Source organism: Procambarus clarkii, chromosome 9 (assembly GCF_040958095.1).
Source record: "Procambarus clarkii isolate CNS0578487 chromosome 9, FALCON_Pclarkii_2.0, whole genome shotgun sequence".
NCBI classification, from domain to species: Eukaryota; Metazoa; Arthropoda; class Malacostraca; order Decapoda; family Cambaridae; genus Procambarus; species Procambarus clarkii.
The window spans coordinates 12,083,930-12,109,104 of NC_091158.1; the positions used below are offsets into that span (position 1 = coordinate 12,083,930).

Sequence of the window (25,175 nt, forward strand, 5' to 3'; positions counted from 1 at the left end):
GGAGGTGCAGCTGGTGGGTGAGGAGGTGCTGCTGGTGGGTGAGGAGGTGCAGCTGGTGGGTGAGGAGGTGCTGCTGGTGGGTGAGTGGGCAGCTGGTGGGTGAGGAGGTGCTGCTGGTGGGTGAGGAGGTGCAGCTGGTGGGTGAGGAGGTGCAGCTGGTGGGTGAGGAGGTGCAGCTGGTGGGTGAGGAGGTGCAGCTGGTGGGTGAGGGGAACAACTAAGAGGGACAGAGGGAGCAGCTGGGAATTAAGTGAGGGAGATTCCTCATCTCCCTCACACAGCTGAGGGAGATTGAGGAATACAGCTGATACAGATGATGAACAGCTGGGGGGAATGGGGGGTGAGAGGCAGAGCTGAACTTTATCAAAATGTATTTCAGATATCTTGCTTGTATTGCAGTGAGAGAGAGAGAGAGAGAGAGAGAGAGAGAGAGAGAGAGAGAGAGAGAGAGAGAGAGAGAGAGAGAGAGAGAGAGAGAGAGAGAGAGAGAGAGAGAGAGCAGTACCAGTGAGTGACAGAGAGGAGTGCCCCCCACCAGAAAGAGCAGTACCAGTGAGTGACAGAGAGGAGTGCCCACACCAGAAAGAGCAGTACCAGTGAGTGACAGAGAGGAGTGCCCACACCAGAAGCAGCAGTGTGAGGCTACACCTCCTGTATTACCTTACCTTCCCATCCTACTTTGCATGATATTGAGGCAACGCATATTTACCCAAGATAACTCACAGGGAGCAAGGGAAGGGAGAGAGGGGGAGAGGGAGGGGAAGTTGGGGGGTAGAAAAGAGTAAGGGAGTTAAGCCAAGAGGAATGATGTGACCCAATTAACCTTAATGTTTCCACAAGAAAGGCAATGGGGGGGGGGGGGGGGGGGAGGAGGATAAGATGGAGGAGGAGATGCAGGAATTTATCTCCCATGTTGAGGCTGAGCTAGCTCCCCCTCGAACATAACCTGCTTATCAGACAGGTCTCCAGTTACTGCTGGGTGAATAGGGGCGAATAGTTAAGGATCGGTGCACAGTCTATTTTCTCAAGCCGGGGCTCGAACCCAGTCGTAATGGCTAGCGAGATGTGGGGTCAGTGTGATTCCAAAGAGCTATGTAAATGAGAGAGAGAGAGAGAGAGAGAGAGAGAGAGAGAGAGAGAGAGAGAGAGAGAGAGAGAGAGAGAGAGAGAGAGAGAGAGAGAGAGAGAGAGAGAGAGAGAGAGGAGAGAGAGAGAGAGAGAGAGAGAGAGAGAGAGAGAGAGAGAGAGAGAGAGAGAGAGAGAGAGAGAGAGAGAGAGAGAGAGAGAGAGAGAGAGAGAGAGAGAGAGAGAGAAGGCATTAAAAGAAAATTGACTTCATCGTGTTAAATACCCATTCTCACATGGGAGATTTATGGTTAATTTGGAATCACTTGACTGCATATTTGACGTTCTTCATGTGTCACTATGCACTGTACCGTATAGTGACGTCCCTTGTCCCTGTACCGTATAGTGACGTCCCTTGTCCCTGTACTGTATAGTGACGTCCCTTGTCACTGTACCGTATAGTGACGTCCCTTGTCACTGTACCGTATAGTGACGTCCCTTGTCACTGCACCGTATAGTGACGTCCCTTGTCACTGTACCGTATAGTGACGTCCCTTGTCACTGTACCGTATAGTGACGTCCCTTGTCACTGTACCGTATAGTGACGTCCCTTGTCACTGTACCGTATAGTGACGTCCCTTGTCACTGTACCGTATAGTGACGTCCCTTGTCACTGTACCGTATAGTAAAGTGACGTCCCTTGTCACTGTACCGTATAGTGACGTCCCTTGTCACTGTACCGTATAGTGACGTCCCTTGTCACTGTACCGTATAGTGACGTCCCTTGTCACTGTACTGTATAGTGACGTCCCTTGTCACTGTACCGTATAGTGATGTCCCTTGTCACTGTACCGTATAGTGACGTCCCTTGTCACTGTACCGTATAGTGAAGTGACGTCCCTTGTCACTGTACCGTATAGTAAAGTGACGTCCCTTGTCACTGTACCGTATAGTAAAGTGACGTTCCTTGTCACTGTACCGTATAGTGAAGTGACGTCCCTTGTCACTGTATCGTATAGTGACGTCCCTTGTCACTGTACCGTATAGTAAAGTGACGTTCCTTGTCACTGTACCGTATAGTAAAGTGACGTCCCTTATCACTGTACCGTATAGTAAAGTGACGTCCCTTGTCACTGTACCGTATAGTGAAGTGACGTCCCTTGTCACTGTACCGTATAGTGAAGTGACGTCCCTTGTCACTGTACCGTATAGTAAAGTGACGTCCCTTGTCACTGTACCGTATAGTAAAGTGACGTCCCTTGTCACTGTACCGTATAGTGAAGTGACGTCCCTTGTCACTGTACCGTATAGTGAAGTGACGTCCCTTGTCACTGTACCGTATAGTGAAGTGACGTCCCTTGTCACTGTACCGTATAGTGAAGTGACGTCCCTTGTCACTGTACCGTATAGTAAAGTGACGTTCCTTGTCACTGTACCGTATAGTAAAGTGACGTCCCTTGTCACTGTACCGTATAGTAAAGTGACGTCCCTTGTCACTGTACCGTATAGTGAAGTGACGTCCCTTGTCACTGTACCGTATAGTGAAGTGACGTCCCTTGTCACTGTACCGTATAGTAAAGTGACGTTCCTTGTCACTGTACCGTATAGTAAAGTGACGTCCCTTGTCACTGTACCGTATAGTAAAGTGACGTCCCTTGTCACTGTACCGTATAGTGAAGTGACGTCCCTTGTCACTGTACCGTATAGTGAAGTGACGTCCCTTGTCACTGTACCGTATAGTAAAGTGACGTCCCTTGTCACTGTACCGTATAGTAAAGTGACGTCCCTTGTCACTGTACCGTATAGTGAAGTGACGTCCCTTGTCACTGTACCGTATAGTAAAGTGACGTTCCTTGTCACTGTACCGTACAGTGAAGTGACGTCCCTTGTCACTGTACCGTATAGTAAAGTGACGTCCCTTGTCACTGTACCGTATAGTAAAGTGACGTTCCTTGTCACTGTACCGTACAGTGAAGTGACGTCCCTTGTCACTGTACCGTATAGTGAAGTGACGTCCCTTGTCACTGTACCGTATAGTGAAGTGACGTCCCTTGTCACTGTACCGTACAGTGAAGTGACGTCCCTTGTCACTGTACCGTATAGTAAAGTGACGTCCCTTGTCGTCAGAAGAGAGAATTGATTTAAGATTTATAGTGAGAAACAATAAACAAATATATTACATCATCCATAACAACATCGTCACCATTACCGTCATCATCACCACCGCTCTCATGATCACCACTAACGACAATATTATCACCGCCATGATCACCATCACTGCCGTGCTCACCATCACGAATATCATCATTAGAAATAATATCCCCATTATATCATTATATCCCCAATACCATTATGACCTCCGTCATTATTACCACCATTATCACTATCAACGCCATCTTGGAAATATGTATTGGTCACGCACGCACACACTCACGCACGCACACACGCAGGGTCTGTGAACGCGTCTCTCCGACTTACAGCCCTCTTCAAGAGGTCTAATGACACAAGCACAATTCCGCCACTAATACCGTACTTCTTCCAAGCATTTCCAAACCAACCTCCTCCCGACCCACCTCAAGTCTACCCCCACAACCCCCCTTCAACCCCCCCCCTCCACGCCCCCACCTCCAACCCCACCCATTCTCAGCCCAGGAGGTGGTGAACAAGAGCACGAATCTGTTACCCTTCGATTTTTCGCGCGCATATAAAAGACAGCATTAACACTATCCCTCCAACGGTGGGGATGGAGGCTTCGTGGGGGAAGGTGGAGGGTCGTGGGGAAGGTGGAGGGTCGTGGGGGAAGGTGGAGGGTCGTGGGGGAAGGTGGAGGGTCGTGGGGAAGGTGGAGGGTCGTGGGGAAGGTGGAGGGTCGTGGGGGAAGGTGGAGGGTCGTGGGGAAGGTGGAGGGTCGTGGGGAAGGTGGAGGGTCGTGGGGAAGGTGGAGGGTCGTGGGGAAGGTGGAGGGTCGTGGGGAAGGTGGAAGGTCGTGGGGAAGGTGGAGGGTCGTGGGGGAAGGTGGAGGGTCGTGGGGAAGGTGGAGGGTCGTAAGGGAAGGTGGAAGGTCGTGGGGAAGGTGGAGGGTCGTGGGGGAAGGTGGAGGGTCGTGGGGAAGGTGAAGGGTCGTGGGGGAAGGTGGAGGGTCGTGGGGAAGGTGGAAGGTCGTGGGGGAAGGTGGAGGGTCGTGGGGGAAGGTGGAGGGTCGTGGGGGAAGGTGGAGGGTCGTGGGGAAGGTGGAGGGTCGTGGGGAAGGTGGAGGGTCGTGGGGAAGGTGGAGGGTCGTGGGGAAGGTGGAGGGTCGTGGGGGAAGGTGGAGGGTCGTGGGGAAGGTGGAGGGTCGTGGGGAAGGTGGAGGGTCGTGGGGAAGGTGGAGGGTCGTGGGGAAGGTGGAGGGTCGTGGGGAAGGTGGAAGGTCGTGGGGAAGGTGGAGGGTCGTGGGGGAAGGTGGAGGGTCGTGGGGAAGGTGGAGGGTCGTGGGGAAGGTGGAGGGTCGTGGGGAAGGTGGAAGGTCGTGGGGAAGGTGGAGGGTCGTGGGGGAAGGTGGAGGGTCGTGGGGAAGGTGGAGGGTCGTGGGGGAAGGTGGAAGGTCGTGGGGAAGGTGGAGGGTCGTGGGGGAAGGTGGAGGGTCGTGGGGAAGGTGGAGGGTCGTAGGGAAGGTGGAGGGTCGTGGGGAAGGTGGAGGGTCGTGGGGGAAGGTGGAGGGTCGTGGGGAAGGTGGAGGGTCGTAGGGAAGGTGGAGGGTCCTAGGGAAGGTAGAGTGTCGTGGGGAAGGTGGGACAATAGTCTGGATAAGGTCCTTGGAGGGAACGGATGTTCGAATCTACACGGACCCAACTGAGGTGTTTGCCCGGCTGATGGAGGTAGTTTGGAGGAGGCAACGGGTGTGGGAGAGACGGGATGGGAATTAGGGAAGGGAAAGGGATAATGTGGGAAGGGGGAATGAGGAACATGGCGCATAAGAATAGGAGGAAAACATGAGATGTGAAAAGAAAATTTATCAGGAGAGAGAACTAATCTAGAGAGGACTATGTGACTAGGATAAGAGGGAGATAGGGAGGAAGAGTAGGGAATGAGAGGGGAGATGGGGATGATGTTGATGGGGAAGTGGGAGGGGGGAATAATAGAAGGCAACTTGTCTACCTATCAATTTATGTCTATTTGCTTTTTACTGTCAATCTGTTTCTTGAGTGTTTATTATTTTGCCAGTTTCTTCATTTATGATTTCCTGACATCATATGTTATTCTTCAGTTTCCTGTCTGCCAGTGTGTGTGTGTGTGTGTGTGTGTGTGTGTGTGTGTGTGTGTGTGTGTGTGTGTGTGTGTGTGTGTGTGTGTGTGTGTGTGTGTGTGTGTGTGTGTGTGCGCGTGCGTTTATATAACCAAGAAGGACAAGTGTAAAACAAAAAAATCACTTAGGCATTGGTGAGTTAAGAAGCACATTCTGAAATAGATAATATTTCTTGTATTCCCGCATTCCCACTACCCACACCGCAGCCTAACTAATAAGGATAACAGCAGAAGCCTCCACAATACAATTAAGATTGTGTTAGCGAGTGAGCCAGACTAATCATATTGGAATATTGGAACTCCAGGGTGACACTGGCAGCCCAGATTTGCATCACAATGTATCACGTGATTCGAGAACACAATCTATACAATCAAACACAATAAACCCACACACAAAAGTCATATATATATATATATATATATATATATATATATATATATATATATATATATATATATATATATATATATATATATACACACTCTGTTTTGCGGACGGAATGTGATTGGAGTTAAAGAGAAAAGGTAAATAATGATATAATCTGTGAATTGTAAATTAATTTAATGTTGACAATTTTCATGTTGCTATGTAGCACATTGTTGAACATCATATTGACTCGCTGCATGTTGTTCTATCATAGCATTTTCTGTATGAAAAGTACTGAAAGAAGGGTTTTGAAAAAGAGCGAAGAGAGAGAGAGAGAGAGAGAGAGAGAGAGAGAGAGAGAGAGAGAGAGAGAGAGAGAGAGAGAGAGAGAGAGAGAGAGAGAGAGAGAGAGAGAGAGAGAGTTTCTCCATGTTTTGAAACGTTATGTCGGAAATACTCACTATTAAGTGAACAAATTAGTTTTAATTTAGCTTCTTTTAAAATTGTAATTGACCTGAATAAATTTGTACACTTCGTTTATTTTGTTTTAATACGAGTATAAACATACTCATATATATATATATATATATATATATATATATATATATATATATATATATATATATATATATATATATATATATATATATATATATATATATACTAAAACATAGGATGTTTGTATTGGTCCATAATATAGCTTCTGAACGACGTGTTAGTTTAATCACATCAAACACTCATCGCTATCCCTTCGTTGGTTGAACGTTGTTTAATGTCGTTGAACGTTGTTTAATGTTGTTGAACGTTGTTTAATGTCGATGAACGTTGTTTTATGTTGTTGAACGTTGTTTAATGTCGTTGAACGTTGTTTAATGTTGTTGAACGTTGTTTAATGTTGTTGAACGTTGTTTAATGTCGTTGAACGTTGTTTAATGTTGTTGAACGTTGTTTAATGTCGTTGAACGTTGTTTAATGTTGTTAAACGTTGTCTAACGTCGTTTAAATAGTTTAATGTCGTTGAACGTTGTTGTTTTGCGTAGTTTAACGCTTGTACAATGTTGTAACTGCGCACGTGTTGTGATCTTGGTGGCCCCCTGGGGGGGGGGGAGGGTCAGAATTGAATTGAACTATCAGGGGGAAAGCGCCAAGCCTTTATGTCAATATGGCACTGGGAAGGAGTCAGGATAAGGATTTGGGATGGGACGGGGGGGTAGGAATGGTGCTCAACCACTTGGACGGTCGGGGATTGAACACCGACCAGCATGAAGCGAGACCGTCGCTCTACCGTCCACCCCAAGTGGTTGGGTCAGAGGCAGCACACCACAACCTCACGCCTGGATATACTTCCATTCTTAATTTTTTTTCTGATTTACATATAAATCTGATTGACAGGTCAAAGATTTTCATATATACGGCCGCCACTCTGGCAGACGGTTCACAACCGAAAGATCTTGAAAGTTCGATTTCCGGGGCAGGACAGAGACGTTTTGGCATGTCTGCTTTCACCTGATGCACCTGTTCATCTAGGAATAAACATGAACCAGAGGAAGAATTATTGGTACATAACCAACTGGGACTAGATTCACGAAGCAGTTACGCAAGTACTTACGAACGTGTACATGTTTCCTCAATCTTTGACGGCTTTGGTTACATTTATTAAACAGTTTACATACGTGGAAACTTCCCAATCAACTGTTGTTATTGTTATAAACAGCCTCCTGGTTCTTACGGAGCTCATTAACTGTTTAATAATTGTAAACAAAGCCGCCAAAGAATGAGAAAAGATGCACAGGTTCGTAAGTGCTTGTGTAACTGCTTCGTGAATCTGGCTCCAGGTTCGTCAGTGCTTGCGTAACTGCTTCGTGAATCGAGATCCTGGAGTTGACACGAGGCTGGTGCCGGGAGACACTGGAGCCCACGATTCAACCCTCACGTAGCTACACACACACACACACACACACACACACACACACACACACACACACACACACACACACACACACACACACACACACACACACACATTACTCTCATTCGGTGTTCGAAATGCCTTGTTATCTGGGCCAAATTTACGATAACTGGCTGTGTATGTGCACGTGAGAACCTCGTTAAGGTGTGTCAACTATGCGATCATTACGGCCGCTGTGGGGTTAGAAATTATTATTATTGTGTTACATAAGGGCGAGATGTGTCGTTTAGAGATCATAGCGTTTATATGGGGATAATAAAGATTTGAATGGACTCGCCGAGTCGTAATACTGGGACCAAAGAAGAGCTATGAGGAGTGGGGGTATTTAGCTTGTTGGTTGGTTGGTTGGTTGGTTGGTTGGTTGGTTGGTTGGTTGCCTGGCTGGCAGGCTAACCAGCCGGCCAGCCAACTAACTTGCTTGGCTGGTTGGTTGGATAACTGTCTTGCTGAATACCTGGTTGACTCAGTGGATGACTGTCTGACTAATTGACAGCCTTCTTGACGTAATGGTGACAAAAAATTTGAAAGTCAGAGTAGTTAAACTGGAACAACAGGTACAAGCCAGGTTTTTTGTTTTGAAGCCTCCTACTTAGGTCTTTTGTTTTGAAGTCTCCCAGTTAGGGCTTTTGTTTTGAAGTCTTCCAGTCAGTGTTTCTCAAGGTGGACTGAGTAATAGTTTTACCGTAAAATGTAATTTCAAGAACACATATTCGATTTTTATCTTGAACTTTGCATTTTCTAAAGGAAAAAGTTTCATTTATACATAGACATACAAATAAAACAGAATTATCTTCTTCGTTGCAAATTAAATTTATCAATGACGTATTGTATTCTGACTGCGGATTTAGATAGATAGGTGGAATAGGTAGAATAGGTAGATAGATAGATAGGTGGATATAGTTGCTAGTTCCATTTGTCAACTATTTAGTTTCCACCTGGGTCCTTTGTGCGAGTACCATCGGTGCTTAATATTCTATCCTTATCTGCCCTGTCCTTTTCTCAGAATTGTGTACGTGGTAATCATGTCTCCCCATAAGAATATTATATGTAGCAATCATGTTTTCCCTGAGAATTTTGCATGTAGTAATCATGTGTCCTAAAATTCCTTCGTTCTCCAGCTACGTTGAGATGTCTTCTGCAACTTGGGTGCTCACTGAATAAAAAATCAATATTGCGCAATCTCAAGGAGCAAGAACATAGATTTTTTTTAATTACTTCAAGACAGGAGAAGAGTTGCCAGGACGATGTTTTCATGGTGATATTTTCGTGAAGAAATTTTCTAGGGCGATGTTTCCACGATGTTTTCCAAGACGATGTTTTCCCATGACAGTGTACCACATCGCTGGCCAGACACGTAGTGTATTAAAGGCTTCGTGGTGTATATTCCGTATTATACTTAACATACTAAACGGTGTATTTTACGATACAATGAATCCACAACAGCGTGACACATCCATGAGGAAATCTTTAGAGACGGATTTAATAAAAACATTTTCCTTTTATTATTACTAGACTTTCAATATATATTTTTTTACACATCTTCTAGTGTATATATTTTTTAAGAAGTTGGTTTCAGCTAATCTCGTTTCCCAACTTTCTGCTTGCTTATTTGCCTTTCGAAATTTTGAAAGGTACTTTCTATTATCAATTGCATTTCTCTTCCTTGGCTTACACACGCATCGGGGTCGTTGAAATATTGATATAGATCTATTGCTGTTTTAAAGCTGACGTCTCGGATGTGATAGATTTAAATCTTTCCTTTTGTGACACGTGGCAACCTTGTCTTATGATATCCTTCGCACATGGCAATCTTGGTTTATGATATCCTACGCACATGGCAACCTTGTCTTGTGATATCCTACGCACATGGCAACCTTGTCTTGCGATATCCTATGCACATGGCAATCTTGTCTTGTGATATCCTACGCACATGGCAACCTTGTCTTGCGATATCCTATGCACATGGCAACCTTGTCTTGCGATATCCTATGCACATGGCAACCTTGTCTTGTGATATCCTACGCACATGGCAACCTTGACCTATGGCATCCTACACACACACACACATGGCAATCTTGCCTCCAGGTATAATATACATACGATAACTTTACCTTTCGGTTTTGTATATATATATGGCAACATATTACCATGGTTACAATATACACTGTAGCCTTCTCACATGGTACTGTATAAACGTGGCAAGACTTGAATGTTTTAATGTTTATAAAAGAATACTTTTATGGCAACGTGAGGAGGAAGCCCCCATGGCAAGAGAGGAAAGCGTGGGTCCCTGCAAACACAAACCGAAACTGTCTCTATTTTCCGCTTGTTACAACTTGTAATAAAGTAGTTACATCTTGGCTTAACGTGTTTATGACGTATTAGAACGTTGTTACAACTTGCTATATTGGTTGTTAATAACTGGTTAGGTATTAAAACTTGTTCGAACGTTGTACCAACGTCGCAGTTTCGGTGTGTGTTTGGCGGGATGTACTGTACACAGTACAAGCATGTACTGTACAAACTCCTTAAACCAACAGACCCAAAACACGTGACCTAAACAGCGAGGGGGATAAAACAGCTTTGTAAATAAACAGATGCTTCCCTGTTTTTTTTTTTTTTTTTGCCTAATTATTCACAAGAGTCGAAGATATTCGAATCACGAGCATTTACGAGTCTTTTTTTTCACGAATCACGAGCATTTACGAGTCTTTTTTTTCACGAATCACGAGCATTTACGAGTCTTTTTTTACGAATCACGAGCATTTACGAGTCTTTTACAGCCAACACAGGATGGAGCTCCAGGCCGCTACCTACGTCGGGATTTAGTGTCCTCTGGCGGGATACACTGTTGAGCTTTACGGTGATGTGTGGTCGCTTAAGCTATTCAGTCCTATCACACAGCCTCAACAGGTTGAGAAATACTTTGACTCTTGTAGTATGTTGTATGCTGTATGTTGTAGTATGTTGTATGCTGTATGTTGTATGCTGTATGTTGTAGTATGTTGTATGCTGTATGTTGTAGTATGTTGTTGTATGTTGTATGCTGTATGCTGTAGTATGCTGTATGCTGTATGTTGTAGTATGTTGTATGCTGTATGTTGTAGTATGTTGTATGCTGTATGCTGTAGTATGTTGTATGCTGTATGTTGTTGTATATTGTATGCTGTATGTTGTAGTATGTTGTATGCTGTATGTTGTAGTATGTTGTATGCTGTATGTTGTAGTATGTTGTATGCTGTATGCTGTAGTATGTTGTATGCTGTATGTTGTAGTATGTTGTATGCTGTATGTTGTTGTATATTGTATGAGTCAAGCGGGCCTTTTTTTTTTTACAAAATACTCGAGATGAATGTGATAGTATAAAATTAGGAGTTCATTACGAGTATTTATAATCGTTATGAATTTGGGATAAAAAAAAGGCCAGATTGGATGCCCGCCCTGAGCCACATTTCTGCTCTGGCTGTAAGACTTAAGTGGGGCTCTAAGACTTTAAGTGGGGCTCTAGGACTTAAGTGGAGCTCTAAGACTTAAGTGGAGCTCTAAGACTTAAGTGGAGCTCTAAGACTTAAGTGGGGCTCTAAGACTTAAGTGGAGCTCTAAGGCAAGTGAAGCTCTAAGACTTAAGTGGGGCTCTAAGACTTATGTGGGGATCGGGTGGCAGATAATTGCAACCCATCTACCTGTATTACCTCTATCATCGTCTCCTTACACTCTTTCTAGTAGAGACGTTGACAGAGCCGTTGATATTAGGTATGAGATCCTGATGACTGATTGATTGATGAAGATTAAGCCACCCAAAAGGTGGCACGGGCATGAATAGCCCGTAAGTGGTGGCCCTTTTGAGCCATTACCAGTATCAAGAGCTGATACTGGAGATCTGTGGAGGTGCGACTGCACCCTGCGTGACGGGAGATGTCTCCCCCCGTGGAGATCCTGATGTCATGTGGGAAGTTCAACGAGAATATTTTGTTCACAATGCTATAGTGATCTTCATCATGTTCACATGATGAACTGGGAAGAACAGTTGATGATAAGATAAACCAGTCGAGTCACTGGATACAACTTACAATATTGTAAAAAAATAATAATAACACATTTTGAGAGAAACTAATTTGTCACAAAATGGCTAATTATTTAACTATTTGTTTCGTATAACAAATGTTAAGTTATGCAGTGAAGAATGATAACTGATGAATAAGAATTATGATGCGGGTGGAGTACTTTCAAAATCTAGTTGGTGTCATTGTTGATATAAATTCAAATGTGAACATAAATTATTTTTTTTTCAGGTTTAATATATGATATTTGCAAAAAAAAAACGCTGGTCGATACACCGACGGCCTCGACGCTTCTTGCAAGTCGGCGTTCGATCCCCGATGGTGCAAGTGATTGGTCATCGTTCATCCACACCACCCACCTATTCTTCAATTCTCCAGAGCTCCAATTCTCTCCTTGTATCCCTTCCATATCCTATATCTTCATCCAGGCTTAGTGCTTTTTTCTCATAATTTTCTTTTATCTCTCTTTAAGAAAAAGGAGGAAAGTGCAGGCGGGCAGAAGCCGCAACATGGAAAAGATTCAGGTACGATGAGGTACAGGTAAAAAAATAATAATAATAATAATAATAATAATCTTTATTTAGGTAAGGTACATACATAAAGAGATTTACAAAGTTTGTTGGCTTTATAGATAGAGCTAGTACATACAATGCCTAAAGCCACTATTACGCAAAGCGTTTCGGGCAGCGAAAAAGAGTCCGATTGAGAGCAGAGAATTGAATAGATCGAGCGAGGAAAATTTCCCCCTCACAGCCTAGTAAAGTGAGCCCGTCCTCCTAAAATAGGAGTACATAGAGTAAAATATTTTGACAACGTGGGCTGCTGGACACCCCAGAAAGATCCTGTTTTGTATCACACAAATAGCCCAACATGGCAGTCTAGAAAATCGAAAATAAAAATCAGCATACTAAACTAATCTAACCTGCAAAAACAACCCTAGGCCTAATAAACGCTATCTTAGGCCTAATACTAGTATATATATGTACCTATGTACGTATATGTAAGTTTGGCTTTATCTTTTTTCTTGGACTCTATATAATTAATAGTACAAAACGTGAACTTTTTCGGATCCACCACTACATATTTCTCTCCGAGAACCCGGCCATTTCCCTCCAAGAGTCGTTTATTCGTATCCATGAATAAATTCATTCACTCCATGAACTCACATATTCCTTTGATAATCCTATTATTCCCTTCCAGAAACGTGCTCCTTTCCCTCCTTAAATCCGTCTATTAACCCGCTTATTTCTCCCCAGTCTCACGTTCACATCTATCTGTTTAGGTGCTCACTGGTGATGGCCTGGGCGGTGCTGGGCCCACCACGGGATCCGTTCCTTAGGAGCACATCGGTATATAGAAAAAGTTAGTATAATTTATCTATACATACTCTATACTAGATATATAGTTACTCTATACATTGGTATAGAATAAAACGCAGTGCCTTGGGGGTATATTCCTGTCGCCTGTCAGGGGAAGATGAGAGGGTCTCGTGGCAGATAATACACTTAGATGGTAGGTGAGCCCCTGGAGATACCTGGTAGGTGCGCCTCGGATGCCCCAGCACTCACCTGGAAGACTATCAACACCCAGAGTCCTGTGAACTCTGGTTAGTCGAACAAACTCGCAGCCAAACGTCAGACTCGCGATGGCTCCTTCTTAAACTCGAGCTCAAATGGGTAAAAAAGGTCTTCTAGTGGCCTCCGGCAGAGCAAGGCCCACCACACCGCGGGAGCACACCAGAAGTCCACAATATCCGGTAACTCTCAGCACCTCTCCGTCAATCCGGATACCGTTTCTCCGGCCGAAGAACGGAAAAGATCTATCGACTTCCCAGTGATCCCTCGGCGATAGGAGCGCCAGACGTCGCTCCTATCCGGCCCGTTGAGGAGGAGTGCCTGAAGGAAGGATAGAGACGTAACGGGTAAAATACAGCCTTCTGTTCCGACGGGCCGCAAGTAGAGGTGTCAAGATGTCCGCTGATAGCCTCGTGGGCGCCTGCGTGACCGCGCTCCACACCCACACCCGCCGCCACTTGTCTCAATCCAAAATGTATTCACCATTTCCAGAAAATATTTCAAAAGGGGATGATAAACGGAGGGAAGAATGGGTGGACGGATGGACGAATAATCGGAAAAAACGAACGGCCGTACGGATAAACGAACGTTACGGACGGATTCCAAAGATAACAGAGATAATAAATTTGGAACTTCGACCAAACAATTAAAAAATATAAAATATAAAATAAAGGGAATTAATTGGGCTTCCAAATAAAATTACGAAGAACTTAAGAGTGACATTAATTTTTCTTCAGCCTTCATAATGCTCAAGTTTGCTCGTTTGGTTGTAACTTTGGCAAGACCTGCAACACAGGGGGGAGGGGGGGGGCTCACGTGAGAAGCCACTCGCTTCAAAGGACGAGTCTCTCGTTGCAAAAAAAAAAAAAAAAATCGATCGCCTCACAAGACGAGTCGATTGCCTCACAAGACGAGTCGATCGCCTCACAAGACGAGTCGATCGCTCCAAAAGACGAATCGATCGCCCCAAAAGACGAGGCGATCGCCTCACAAGACGAATCAATCGCTGCAAAAGACGAATCGATCGCCCCAAAAGGCGAGTCGATCGCCCCAAAAGACGAATCGATCGCCCCAAAAGACGAATCGATCGCTCCAAAAGACGAATCGATCGCCCCAAAAGACGAGTCGATCGCCCCAAAAGACGAATCGATCGCCCCAAAAGACGAATCGATCGCCCCAAAAAACGAATCGATCGCCCCAAAAGACGAGTCGATCGCCCCAAAAGACGAATCGATCGCCCCAAAAGACGAATCGATCGCCCCAAAAGACGAATCGATCGCCCCAAAAGACGAATCGATCGCCCCAAAAGACGAGTCGATCGCCCCAAAAGACGAGTCGATCGCCCCAAAAGAGGAGTCGATCGCCCCAAAAGACGAATCGATCGCCCCAAAAGACGAATCGATCGCCCCAAAAGACGAATCGATCGCCCCAAAAGACGAGTAGATCGCCCCAAAACACGAATCGATCGCCCTAAAAGACGAATCGATCGCTCCAAAAGACGAATCGATCGCCCCAAAAGACGAGTCGATCGCCCCAAAAGACGAATCGATCGCCCCAAAAGACGAATCGATCGCCCCAAAAGACGAATCGATCGCCCCAAAAGACGAATCGATCGCTCCAAAAGACGAGTCGATCGCCTCACATGACGAGTGAACGTTTCAATAACTGAAAAAGTTTGAATTAATTAAAATGTTCAAGAAGTTCTCAACGCGGCGAGAGATCGATATCTCGGATATTTTATATAAAATATATCGTTCGTAAAGGCTACTCTAGTTGGTTTATATATCAGTGCTATGTGAAGGCTATATTACAAATAATTATTTTATATGAAAATTATTATTATTAGAACTAGAATTATTTATTGGACTACTGGATTTGTTTTTTTAATTATGCATTTTTATTAATTCAACTTTTACAAACATAATTTTGATTATTGTTAATATTATTTTTTATTTATTTAGATAATGAAATGAATTAATTTAACACTGGAAGCAGGCTGAGAACTTCATCACAAACCTGACCCAAGCCCTGGGGACTACCACACACACCTGACCCCAGCCCTGGGGACTACCACACACACCTGACCCCAGCCCTGAGGACTACCACACAAACCTGACCCCAGCCCTGGGGGACTACCACACAAACCTGACCCCAGCCCTGGGGGACTACCACACAAACCTGACCCCAGCCCTGGGGGACTACCACACAAACCTGACCCCAGCCCTGGGGTCTACCACACACACCTGACCCCAGCCCTGGGGGACTACCACACAAACCTGACCCCAGCCCTGGGACTACCACACACACCTGACCCCAGCCCTGGGGACTACCACACAAACCTGACCCCAGCCCTGGGGTCTACCACACACACCTGACCCCAGCCTGGTGACTCCCACACACACCTGACCCCAGCCCTGGGGTCTATCACACACACCTGACCCCAGGCCTGGGGGACTCTTCCCTCACACTATGGTCCGGGAACACAGGAGTAACATCATCCTAGTCACTTGTGTCCGATAACCCCGACCAACATTCGATATTCATGAAAAAGCCCTCAATATTTGCGTATATTCCAGCGAACTGGATAATAGGTGAATATACAGGAAAAATTTGCGAGTGAATATTCATAGCCTTACGAGAGAGTTATCTCTCTTTTTTTATTATTTATTTTTCATTTTTTTCATTTAACCCCTGGAAACATTTTGCCGTGGGTAGGGCAAAGTGAAAGCCGAATTTAGGGTCGTAGTATCAGTGCTCAGCGCTGCCACCTCCCCATGGCCTGTCACCACAAAAATGTGAATATATATATATATATATATATATATATATATATATATATATATATATATATATATATATATATATATATATATATATATATATATATATTGTTGTTGGTTCGGTTGAACTCCAGTCTGGGAATTTGTTTCACTGGTGTCATCCCTTCCAATCGACAGCCACCAACTAGATAAGAAAAAATGGAAAAAAAACGTTCAATTTTTATTAGTTGAACAAATAGCGGAGACCATGGAGGGGCGAGGGAGAGTTCTGTGGCGTTCACACCATCCGGCAAGTTTTGAACCCAAGAGTTATAATGAATCTAGTAAATTAATGTTTGTTAACCAAAATTGACCAACGCTGCTCTACAAATACTGAGTTTTATTAAATGTTTTAATTCTACGGAAAATTATGTTCTTATTTCATTATAAGATGAGTAAAAGAGTTTTGTTCAAGCAATGGTAATTTATAAGTTGATAATTACCTGCAAGTTTAGTTGAAACTTATTATTTCAGAAAAAAATATGAGCAACAATGAAAACTGTCACAATGAAGTAAATCAAATTATATTCACTTACAATTCATTGATTACATTATATCTTTCATGATGATACAAACAGATCTATCACTTTACTAACACATTACTAATCGATTTGCTAATACTCATCACTGCTCGTCTAGTGACGAGTGTTGGTCTAGCATGTTTATATAATTCCATTCTACAGTGATAATTTGCCTGTTTAAGAAAAACTTAAAAAGTGTTTCTGTTAAGTATAGATTTATGACATTTTCACCGCAAAACAGGCCCGGTATACGTACAGAATATTATTAAGGTTAATTATTTTTATGTTGGTGTTATCCTCATCACTGTGACGAGAGGTTTGTTCACTATCGACACTGTTTCTGTAACACCACCAATGTTCTCGGGGATTTGCAAAGCCAGATCGTAGACTTAATATGGCATGAATCAAAACGCATTTACGTTCGTAATTCTTACATGAGACTCGGGTCTGAGATGATATAGCGCAGACGTTCCTTCCAAATATAGCGTGGGAAGGGGGGAGGCTGTATACAGTCTTAACACATCATAAACCTTAATACACATTGATGTATGCTCTTGAGAGTGATGCTCCAGGAAGAATGGTGTTAAGCGAGCGCCAGAGACAAGTCGTTGGCTGAGGTTAGTGCTTGCTTATTCTTCTTTAGTATCATCTTCTGTCTTCTTAAAGACGTGTATTCATCTTGTTGTGCTTGCGGAGGTTCTGCTTTGCTCTTTCGGCCCGCCTCTCCACCGTCAATCAACTGTTACTACTAACTAACTTTTTTTTCTCCACACACACACACACACACACACACACACAAAGGAAGCAGCCCGCAACAGCTGGCTAACTCCCAGGTGCCTATTTACTGCTAGGTAACAGGAGTATCAGGGTGAAAAAAACTCTGCCCATCGTTTCTCGCCGGCGCCTGTGTGTGTGTGTGTGTGTGTGTGTGTGTGTGTGTGTGTGTGTGTGTGTGTGTGTGTGTGTGTGTGTGTGTGTGTGTGTGTGTGGACAGAGTAACCACTTCCCTCTACAACACTGAGAGAGCCAGATTAGTCGAGGAATGCCTCTGCTGGCACTCTGGCCTGAGTCAAGAGACATAAGGCAGCCAGTAAGGAACCTGATAGGGACGGCAATATCCAGTGTGCCACGGCGTGCGCCGGACTAGAGCCACTTTATGTTATTGAGAGAGAGGAATTCTGGCAGATATGTGATCTTCCCAGTAATATCTTAGACTAATATCTTCATGCTGCCTCCGACGCGTATGCGCTCACTCGCTTGTAAACACATATATACATACACAGCGTTCGTTGGTAGTCCTAGGAGCCTGGGTTCGATTCCAGGCCGAGACAGAAACAAATGGGCAGAGTTTCATTCATCTGACGTTAGACATTAGAAATCTGCTACTGGTAGCATCTCAATACACCCCCATACACAGCTGCTATAACTGTAGAAACATACACAAATAAATGGAGTAAGTATAGTCCCAGGAGCCGTGATGAAGCTTCGAACCTACACGTTGGGTATTCCCAGATGAACGCTCTAGTCGACTACGTCACGACATGGTCAAAACAATTGCAACTTGGGGGTACTACTGCACCCTCTAGGATTTACGAGGCTTCCACTGGAGCTGAACCATCACGATAATATGATATAACGTGATATATCTCGATAATGTGATTTCTCAATGTAAATATTTCTAATATTTAGCTGATTTTAGTTTTCTTAAACCACCGCGATATTTACGGTCGGGTCGATAGCGTCCAAAATGTTGCACATTCAACAAGAGGACGGTGGCAAGGGAGAATTGTCGGCTGCTGGCCCAGTTAATCCTCCTCAGAGAGAGAGAGAGAGAGATAAGGAGAGCTATTGACTTCAATAAATTATTCTCCGGGATTCAAGGAGATAGTTGGAGTATTTACACATTTGGTAAGCAAATCCAAAGTAGCAAAAATTTTCTAGAATCGACCTAAAAAAAGGCACCAGGCGCGCGTTCACATGCGGGAACCCGCACGAGACCCGCGTTCACATGCGGGAACCCGCACGAGACCCGCGTTCACATGCGGGAACCCGCACGAGACCCGCGTTCACTTGCGGAACCCGCACGAGACCCGCGTTCACTTGCGGGAACCCGCACACGGCACACATTCCAGAACAGCATCATGAAATAGCTGAACTAATTTAACAACAAAGGGAGTTTATATGGTAGTCTTCGAACTCAGAGATCCAGATCGGGTCGTGACCCAATTCTAATGACGCCAGCCATCACCTCGCTATGCCACACCGGGGACGGTGAGGCCCCAGGTTCTGCGCCTCACGGAAGCGGATGACCTCAATTCCCTTGAACCAAACAAAACCGCGTTGAAAGCGCTTGGAAAACACCGAGGACACAACCGGCGTTTCAGCGATCATTCCTCCTGACACACGCGGCGCCATCTAGGTATACTCTAGTGCTCAACCTAATCCCCTACTAAAGCAAATTGTTAGTGAATATATATAGAAAAAGCCGGATACAGACCTCTCAGAGTATATATATATTCATCGATGTACATTTGATCATGGTATTGAAGGGCGACATATATATATATACGATAATTCCAAAGTCGTCAGTAGTATCTTCTTTAAGATGCTATCACCCTCACTACTTACACTCTTCCCATTAGCTTTTCCTAAAACTAATGGGCATCACCACCACACAGCTGCGCGCCAGGCCTTGGGAACCTGGGGCTAGATTCACGAAGTAGTTACGCAAGTACTTACGAACGTGTACATCTTTCCACAATCTTTGACGGTTTTGGTTACATTTATTAAACAGTTTACAAGCACAAAAACTTGCCAATCAACTGTTGTTATTGTTATAAACAGCCTCCTGGTGCTTTAGAGCTCATTAACTGTTTAATAATTGTAAACAAAGCCATCAAAGACTGAGAAAAGATGTACAGGTTCGTAAGTGCTTGCGTAACTGCTTCGTGAATCTGGCCCCTGGAATGAGGCTTAAGTGAAGTGCCTTGCAGCCTCACCACTCACACTTCTCACAGTGTTGACACTCACCACTGTTACCCCAGCAGTATGGGAGCTTTGTGACCATGTATTCCACTTTTAGAATAAGAGGCGCCGAGCAATTCCTAAGGTCATCATTACTTACCCATACTTCATACATACAAACTTCCTTGCATTAACATACAAACTTCCATACAAACATACAATATTCCTTGCATTGTAGTGTTGCATACAAACATACAAACTTCATACAAACTTCCTTGCATTGTAGTGTTGAACTTTCCAACCAAATCCTCTAATATCTTATTAGTAAATATCTTAGAAAAACTTAATATCGCGACTAATCTTTGTATATTTTTTAGGATAACAAATTCGCCAAATGGAGGTATTAGTATAGAGACTCCAGAGGGCCACCAAGAGGATTAGGCCTACCTCGAGGTGTTACCTTGAAGTGTTTTCGGGACTTAGCATCCCTGCGGCCCGGTCCTCGACCAGGCCACTTCCTGCGCAGGGATCTTAAATATCTTCAATAGCTTCTGTATTGTAACTGCGTCCTCAACAGACACGTTCTGAAGTGTATATTGTTGTTGTTGTTATAGATTTAGCTACTCGGAACAAGTTCCAAGTAGCACGGGCTATGGTGATCCCGTAACTTACCCGGCACAGGAGCGGTGGGAGCCTGTCTGAAGTGTAGGTAGTACTGATGGTTATAAGGGATCAGCCAATAGCAGCGAGGACTGCTCCCCGAAAAATTGTGCTGTTAGGAGATTAAGAGCCAATTAACTCTCCGTTTCAACGTTTACCAGTTAATGGGTTCCCATTGTCGGGGACAGGAAGCCTGTTAGGCTTATCGAGGTCTCCCTTCCACACCCCCAAGGCCAACGGCTGACCTTCCCGAAGATGAGACTCACAATAGTTGCCTAAATCCAGGATATCTATTTACTGCTTGGCGAACAGATGCATAATGTGAAAGGAAACTAACCCGTACTCCCCCCCATCACCCTACCCCCCCATCACCCTCCCTACACCCCCATCACCCTCCCGTCACCCCCATGATCCTCCCTTCACCCTACCCCCCCCCCCATGACTACCCATCACCCTCCCCTCACCCCCATGACTACCCATCACCCTCTCCTCACCCCCATGACTACCTATCACCCTCCCTTCACCCCCATGACTACCCCTCACCCCCATGACTACCCATCACCCTCTCCTCACCCCCATGACTACCCATCACCCTCCCCTCACCCCCATGACTACCCATCACCCTCCCCTCACCCCCATGACTACCCATCACCCTCCCCTCACCCCCATGACTACCTATCACCCTCCCTTCACCCCCATCACCTTCCCCTCACCCCCATGACTACCTATCACCCTCCCTTCACCCCCATCACCCTCCCCTCACCCCCATGACTACCTATCACCCTCCCTTCACCCCCATCACCCTCCCTTCACCCCCATGACTACCCATCACCCTCCCCTCACCCCCATGACTACCCATCACCCTCCCCTCACCCCCATGACTACCCATCACCCTCCCCTCACCCCCATGACTACCCATCACCCTCCCCTCACCCCCATGACTACCCATCACCCTCCCCTCACCCCCATGACTACCCATCACCCTCCCCTCACCCCCATGACTACCCATCACCCTCCCCTCACCCCCATGACTACCCATCACCCTCCCCTCACCCCCATGACTACCCATCACCCTCCCCTCACCCCCATGACTACCCATCACCCTGCCACCAGTACCGCCAAAGCAATGTCCCAAAATTTGTGTTTCTCTATTTTTGTTGACATCATGCGCGAGTGGTCACCTTTACCCCTTTGATTATAGTAATGGCTCACGGCTGATGATGTGCCGCCCAGGGCACACACCAGGGGTAGACCGGGCACACACCAGGGGGTAGACCGTGGTACACACCAGGGGTAGACCGGGCACACACAGGGGGTAGACCGAGGTACACACGAGGGGTAGACCGTGTACACACAGGGGGTAGACTGTGCACACACAGGGGGTAGACTGTGCACACACAAGGGGTAGACCGTGTACACACAGGGGGTAGACCGTGCACACACTGGGGGTAGACCGGGGTAAACACAGGGGGTAGACCGTGCACAATGCCCACCAACACAGCTACGGTGCTCCAACGCACTCAGCTCCCTCTCATCACAGCTGAATGGTGCTAGAGAGACCATCTTTTGTTCCAATTTATACCATTGTTGCCTCTGTAATTCAGAGCATTCACAGCGCGTTCAGACTCGGAAACGCTTTTGCTCACTTTTTGTAGCGGCTGTTGTGTTGTATAGATGGTGTAAATGATGGTGTCGGAGGCCGCGCGGTACAGAATGTGAACACAGAACACTTGACGATAGTGAAGAAAGAGTATCGTAACCTGTGGCGCGGGTTCGATTCCCGCACGAGGCAGAAACAAATGGGCAAAGTTTCTTTCACCCTGAGTGCCCCTGTTACCTAGCAGTAAATAGGTACCTGGGTGTTAGTCAGCTGTCACGGGCTGCTTCCTGGGGGTGGAGGCCTGGTCGAGGACCGGGCCGCGGGGACACTAAAGCCCCGAAATCATCTCAAGATAACCTCAAGATAACCTCCCTACACCGCCCTCTGTCATCCATGACGTATCATGTATATCTTAACCATTGCGATTTGTGTTTTTTTTCCATTATATAATACATAAATGTTTGACAGGGGTACCCGGCGGTGCCCGGGATGATCCCAAAACCGACGCGCCATGCCAGTGTTGGGAACTCCCGCAAATGTAACGTGTCAACAGAACACGGGTTTTGCATGTTAGTATTTGAATAATGTAATATTTGGAACAAATGCTCAAATTCACCGAACGATCGGGACCCGAACATTTTTACCTCTCTGGATATAATGAATGACGAGCATGGCCGACAACACCGATTTAATGACGGTATGGGGGGGGGCATGGGGGGTGGGTAGGGGGGCGAAGACCCCCTCTACCTCCCTATAAGTCCATCCACAAGTTACCTTCCAAATTTCATGAGGTCTAGCCAATAGCGTCTAGCCTCCTAACCATGGATAGAAAAACAAACAAATCGCTTTTTTATTGATAATGTTACTTTTTTAGGGATGCTATAGTCGGTTCCTCTTGCTAAATAGCCATTTTCTCTTTCTTTTTTGTCATCGGTCTCTCCTCTGTCGATTTTTGTTTGTTATCGGTCTCTCCTCTGTCGATTTTTGTTTGTTATCGGTCTCTCCTCTGTCGATTTTTGCTTGTTATCGGTCTCTTCTCTGTCGATTTTTGTTTGTTATCGGTCTCTTCTCTGTCGATTTTTGCTTGTTATCGGTCTCTTCTCTGTCGATTTTTTTCGTTATCGAATTTTTTTTGTTATCGATGTCAGAGTTTCGATTAATATCGAAACTCTGACCGATATTAATTAATATCGGGCAGAGTTTCCTTAAGTATTATTATTATTAAGAAGGCAGTATTGAGGAGTAATAGGCCTGGTTATATGATGGTGGAGTTCCGTCGGTGTGGTGTCTTTGGCAGGAGGTGGCTATTTACTCCCAGGTGAACAGGGCCTTCAGGTGAAAGAAACTGCTCTTTTGTTTCTGCCATGTCCGAGATTCGAACCCGGGGTCTTAGCTACTAGCCACAAGCGCTGTCTGCTCGGACCTGTACTCACCTAGTTGTGCTTGCGGGGATTGAGCTTTTGGCTCTTTGGTCTGCGCGCGCGCGCGTGTGTGTGTGTATATTCACCTAGTTGTATTCATCTAGTTGTGCTTGCGGGGGTTGAGCTCTGCTCTTTCGGGCCGCCTCTTAACTGTTAATCAATCAACTGTTATTAACTACTTTTTTCACACATACACACCCAGGAAGCAGCCCGTAACAGCTGTCTAACTCCCAGGTACCTATTTACTGCTAGGTAACTGGGACATCAGGGTGAAGGAAACTCTGCCCATTTGTTTTTCCGGCGGTGCCGGGGGATCGAACCCCGATCCCTAGGTCGACGAGCCTAGAGCGCTGTCCACTCAGCCACCACACACACACGCGCGGTGTGTGTGCGTGTGTGTGCGCGCGTACAGGATTAATAAGGAGACTGACGCTGTCTGTTTTGATTTCCAGGAACTAATTACAAAAGCAAATTTCCTTCCCGGCGGTCGTTGTAACTAGGGAGGAGGCTGGGAGCGTGGCCTCGACGGGTAGGCATCGTGAGAGACAGAGAGAGAGAGAGAGAGAGAGAGAGAGTGAGAGAGAGAGAGAGAGAGGGAGAGAGAGTGAGAGAGAGAGAGAGAGAGTGAGAGAGAGAGAGAGAGAGAGAGAGAGAGAGAGAGAGAGAGAGAGAGAGAGAGAGAGAGAGAGAGAGAGAGAGAGAGAGAGAGAGAGAGAGAGAGAGAGGTAGAGAGAGTGTGAGAGAGCGAGAGAGCGAGGAAGAACGAAGAGAGAACGAGGAGAAGAGAAAGGAAGGGAGAGAGAGACACACAGAGGGGTAAAGAGAAATCGACGAGACTGGTAGATAATAGCAGTGTCGACCCAATATTCAAGATTCCCTCCGCTACAGGCCCGCAGCAATAGCACGCCTGCAAGGTTCTCGACCTGTCACCATTGCAACTACTGACAGAACGTACACATATAGACAGGAACATAGTCAAACAGAAAACCATTCCTCAAATTAGTCCCCCATGGATGACTGAAGGAACAAGTATTATCACGGTAGCAAGTCATTATAGCGAACTAGGAGGTAAAATACTGGATAAAGCCTCCAAGCTGGGACTCAAATAAGGTTATGACGGGACCGATAAGTATGTAACAATGTCAGATAAGGTCATGGCCAAGGTCATAGGAAAATGTACAAACGTATATAGAGATTGTTTACAAGTCAAATATTATCAGTAAGGTAAAAAAAAAAATTGTGATAATAGGGGTATTCTATAGAATAATGGGAGAATAGGGGGGTAAAATGACCAACAAGAATGTGTGAGAAGAATAGGAGAAAGTAACTGGGGGAGAAATATTTGAAATTGAGAGAGAAATGATGGGGTAGTTAAGAGTGAAGGAGTGTGTTGTTGAAAGTCATTTGAAATAATGAAACATTGTTTCCTTTCCTCAAAAGAAATGCTTATCTCGCCTAAATTACCGTCTTCGTACATGACGAAACGTCTTACCCAGTCCAATGAAACGTTTAACCCGCATTACGAAACGTCTAAAAACACATAACGAAACGTCTTAACCTACACAACGAAACATGTATCCTCTATATTTCCCCAAGCTAATGGTCGATTCAGGACTTCGGCTATACATTTGGGGCAATTATCGCCACACAACAGTAAACATCCCCCCTCCCCCCCTCCTAAAACACCCCCCCTCTCCATCCAATCCCCCCCCCTTATCGCCCCTTCCCCTACCCACACCCCCTCCCCAGCAAGGGTTGAGGACATACCAATAAAAACAGTCTAAGTTTGTTTTAGGTTTCTTTGGTCCTATTATCACTACACCCCTAAGTGATGAATAAGCCTTTGCGAAGCCGGCTCAATGCCCTGCCG

At 45.4% G+C, this 25,175-nt stretch overlaps 1 protein-coding gene across 1 annotated transcript in view; it reads right to left on the reverse strand.

Annotated features, from left to right (window-relative positions):
• Nucleotides 1–3,788: 3,788 nt before the first annotated feature.
• Nucleotides 3,789–25,175, reverse strand: part of LOC123766309 (uncharacterized) — an 89,779-nt gene continuing 68,392 nt past the window's right edge. The window contains exon 2 of the mRNA XM_045755380.2: nucleotides 3,789–4,805. Coding sequence (XP_045611336.2) covers nucleotides 3,789–4,805 — 1,017 coding nt within the window. The remainder of the gene's footprint in view (nucleotides 4,806–25,175) is intronic.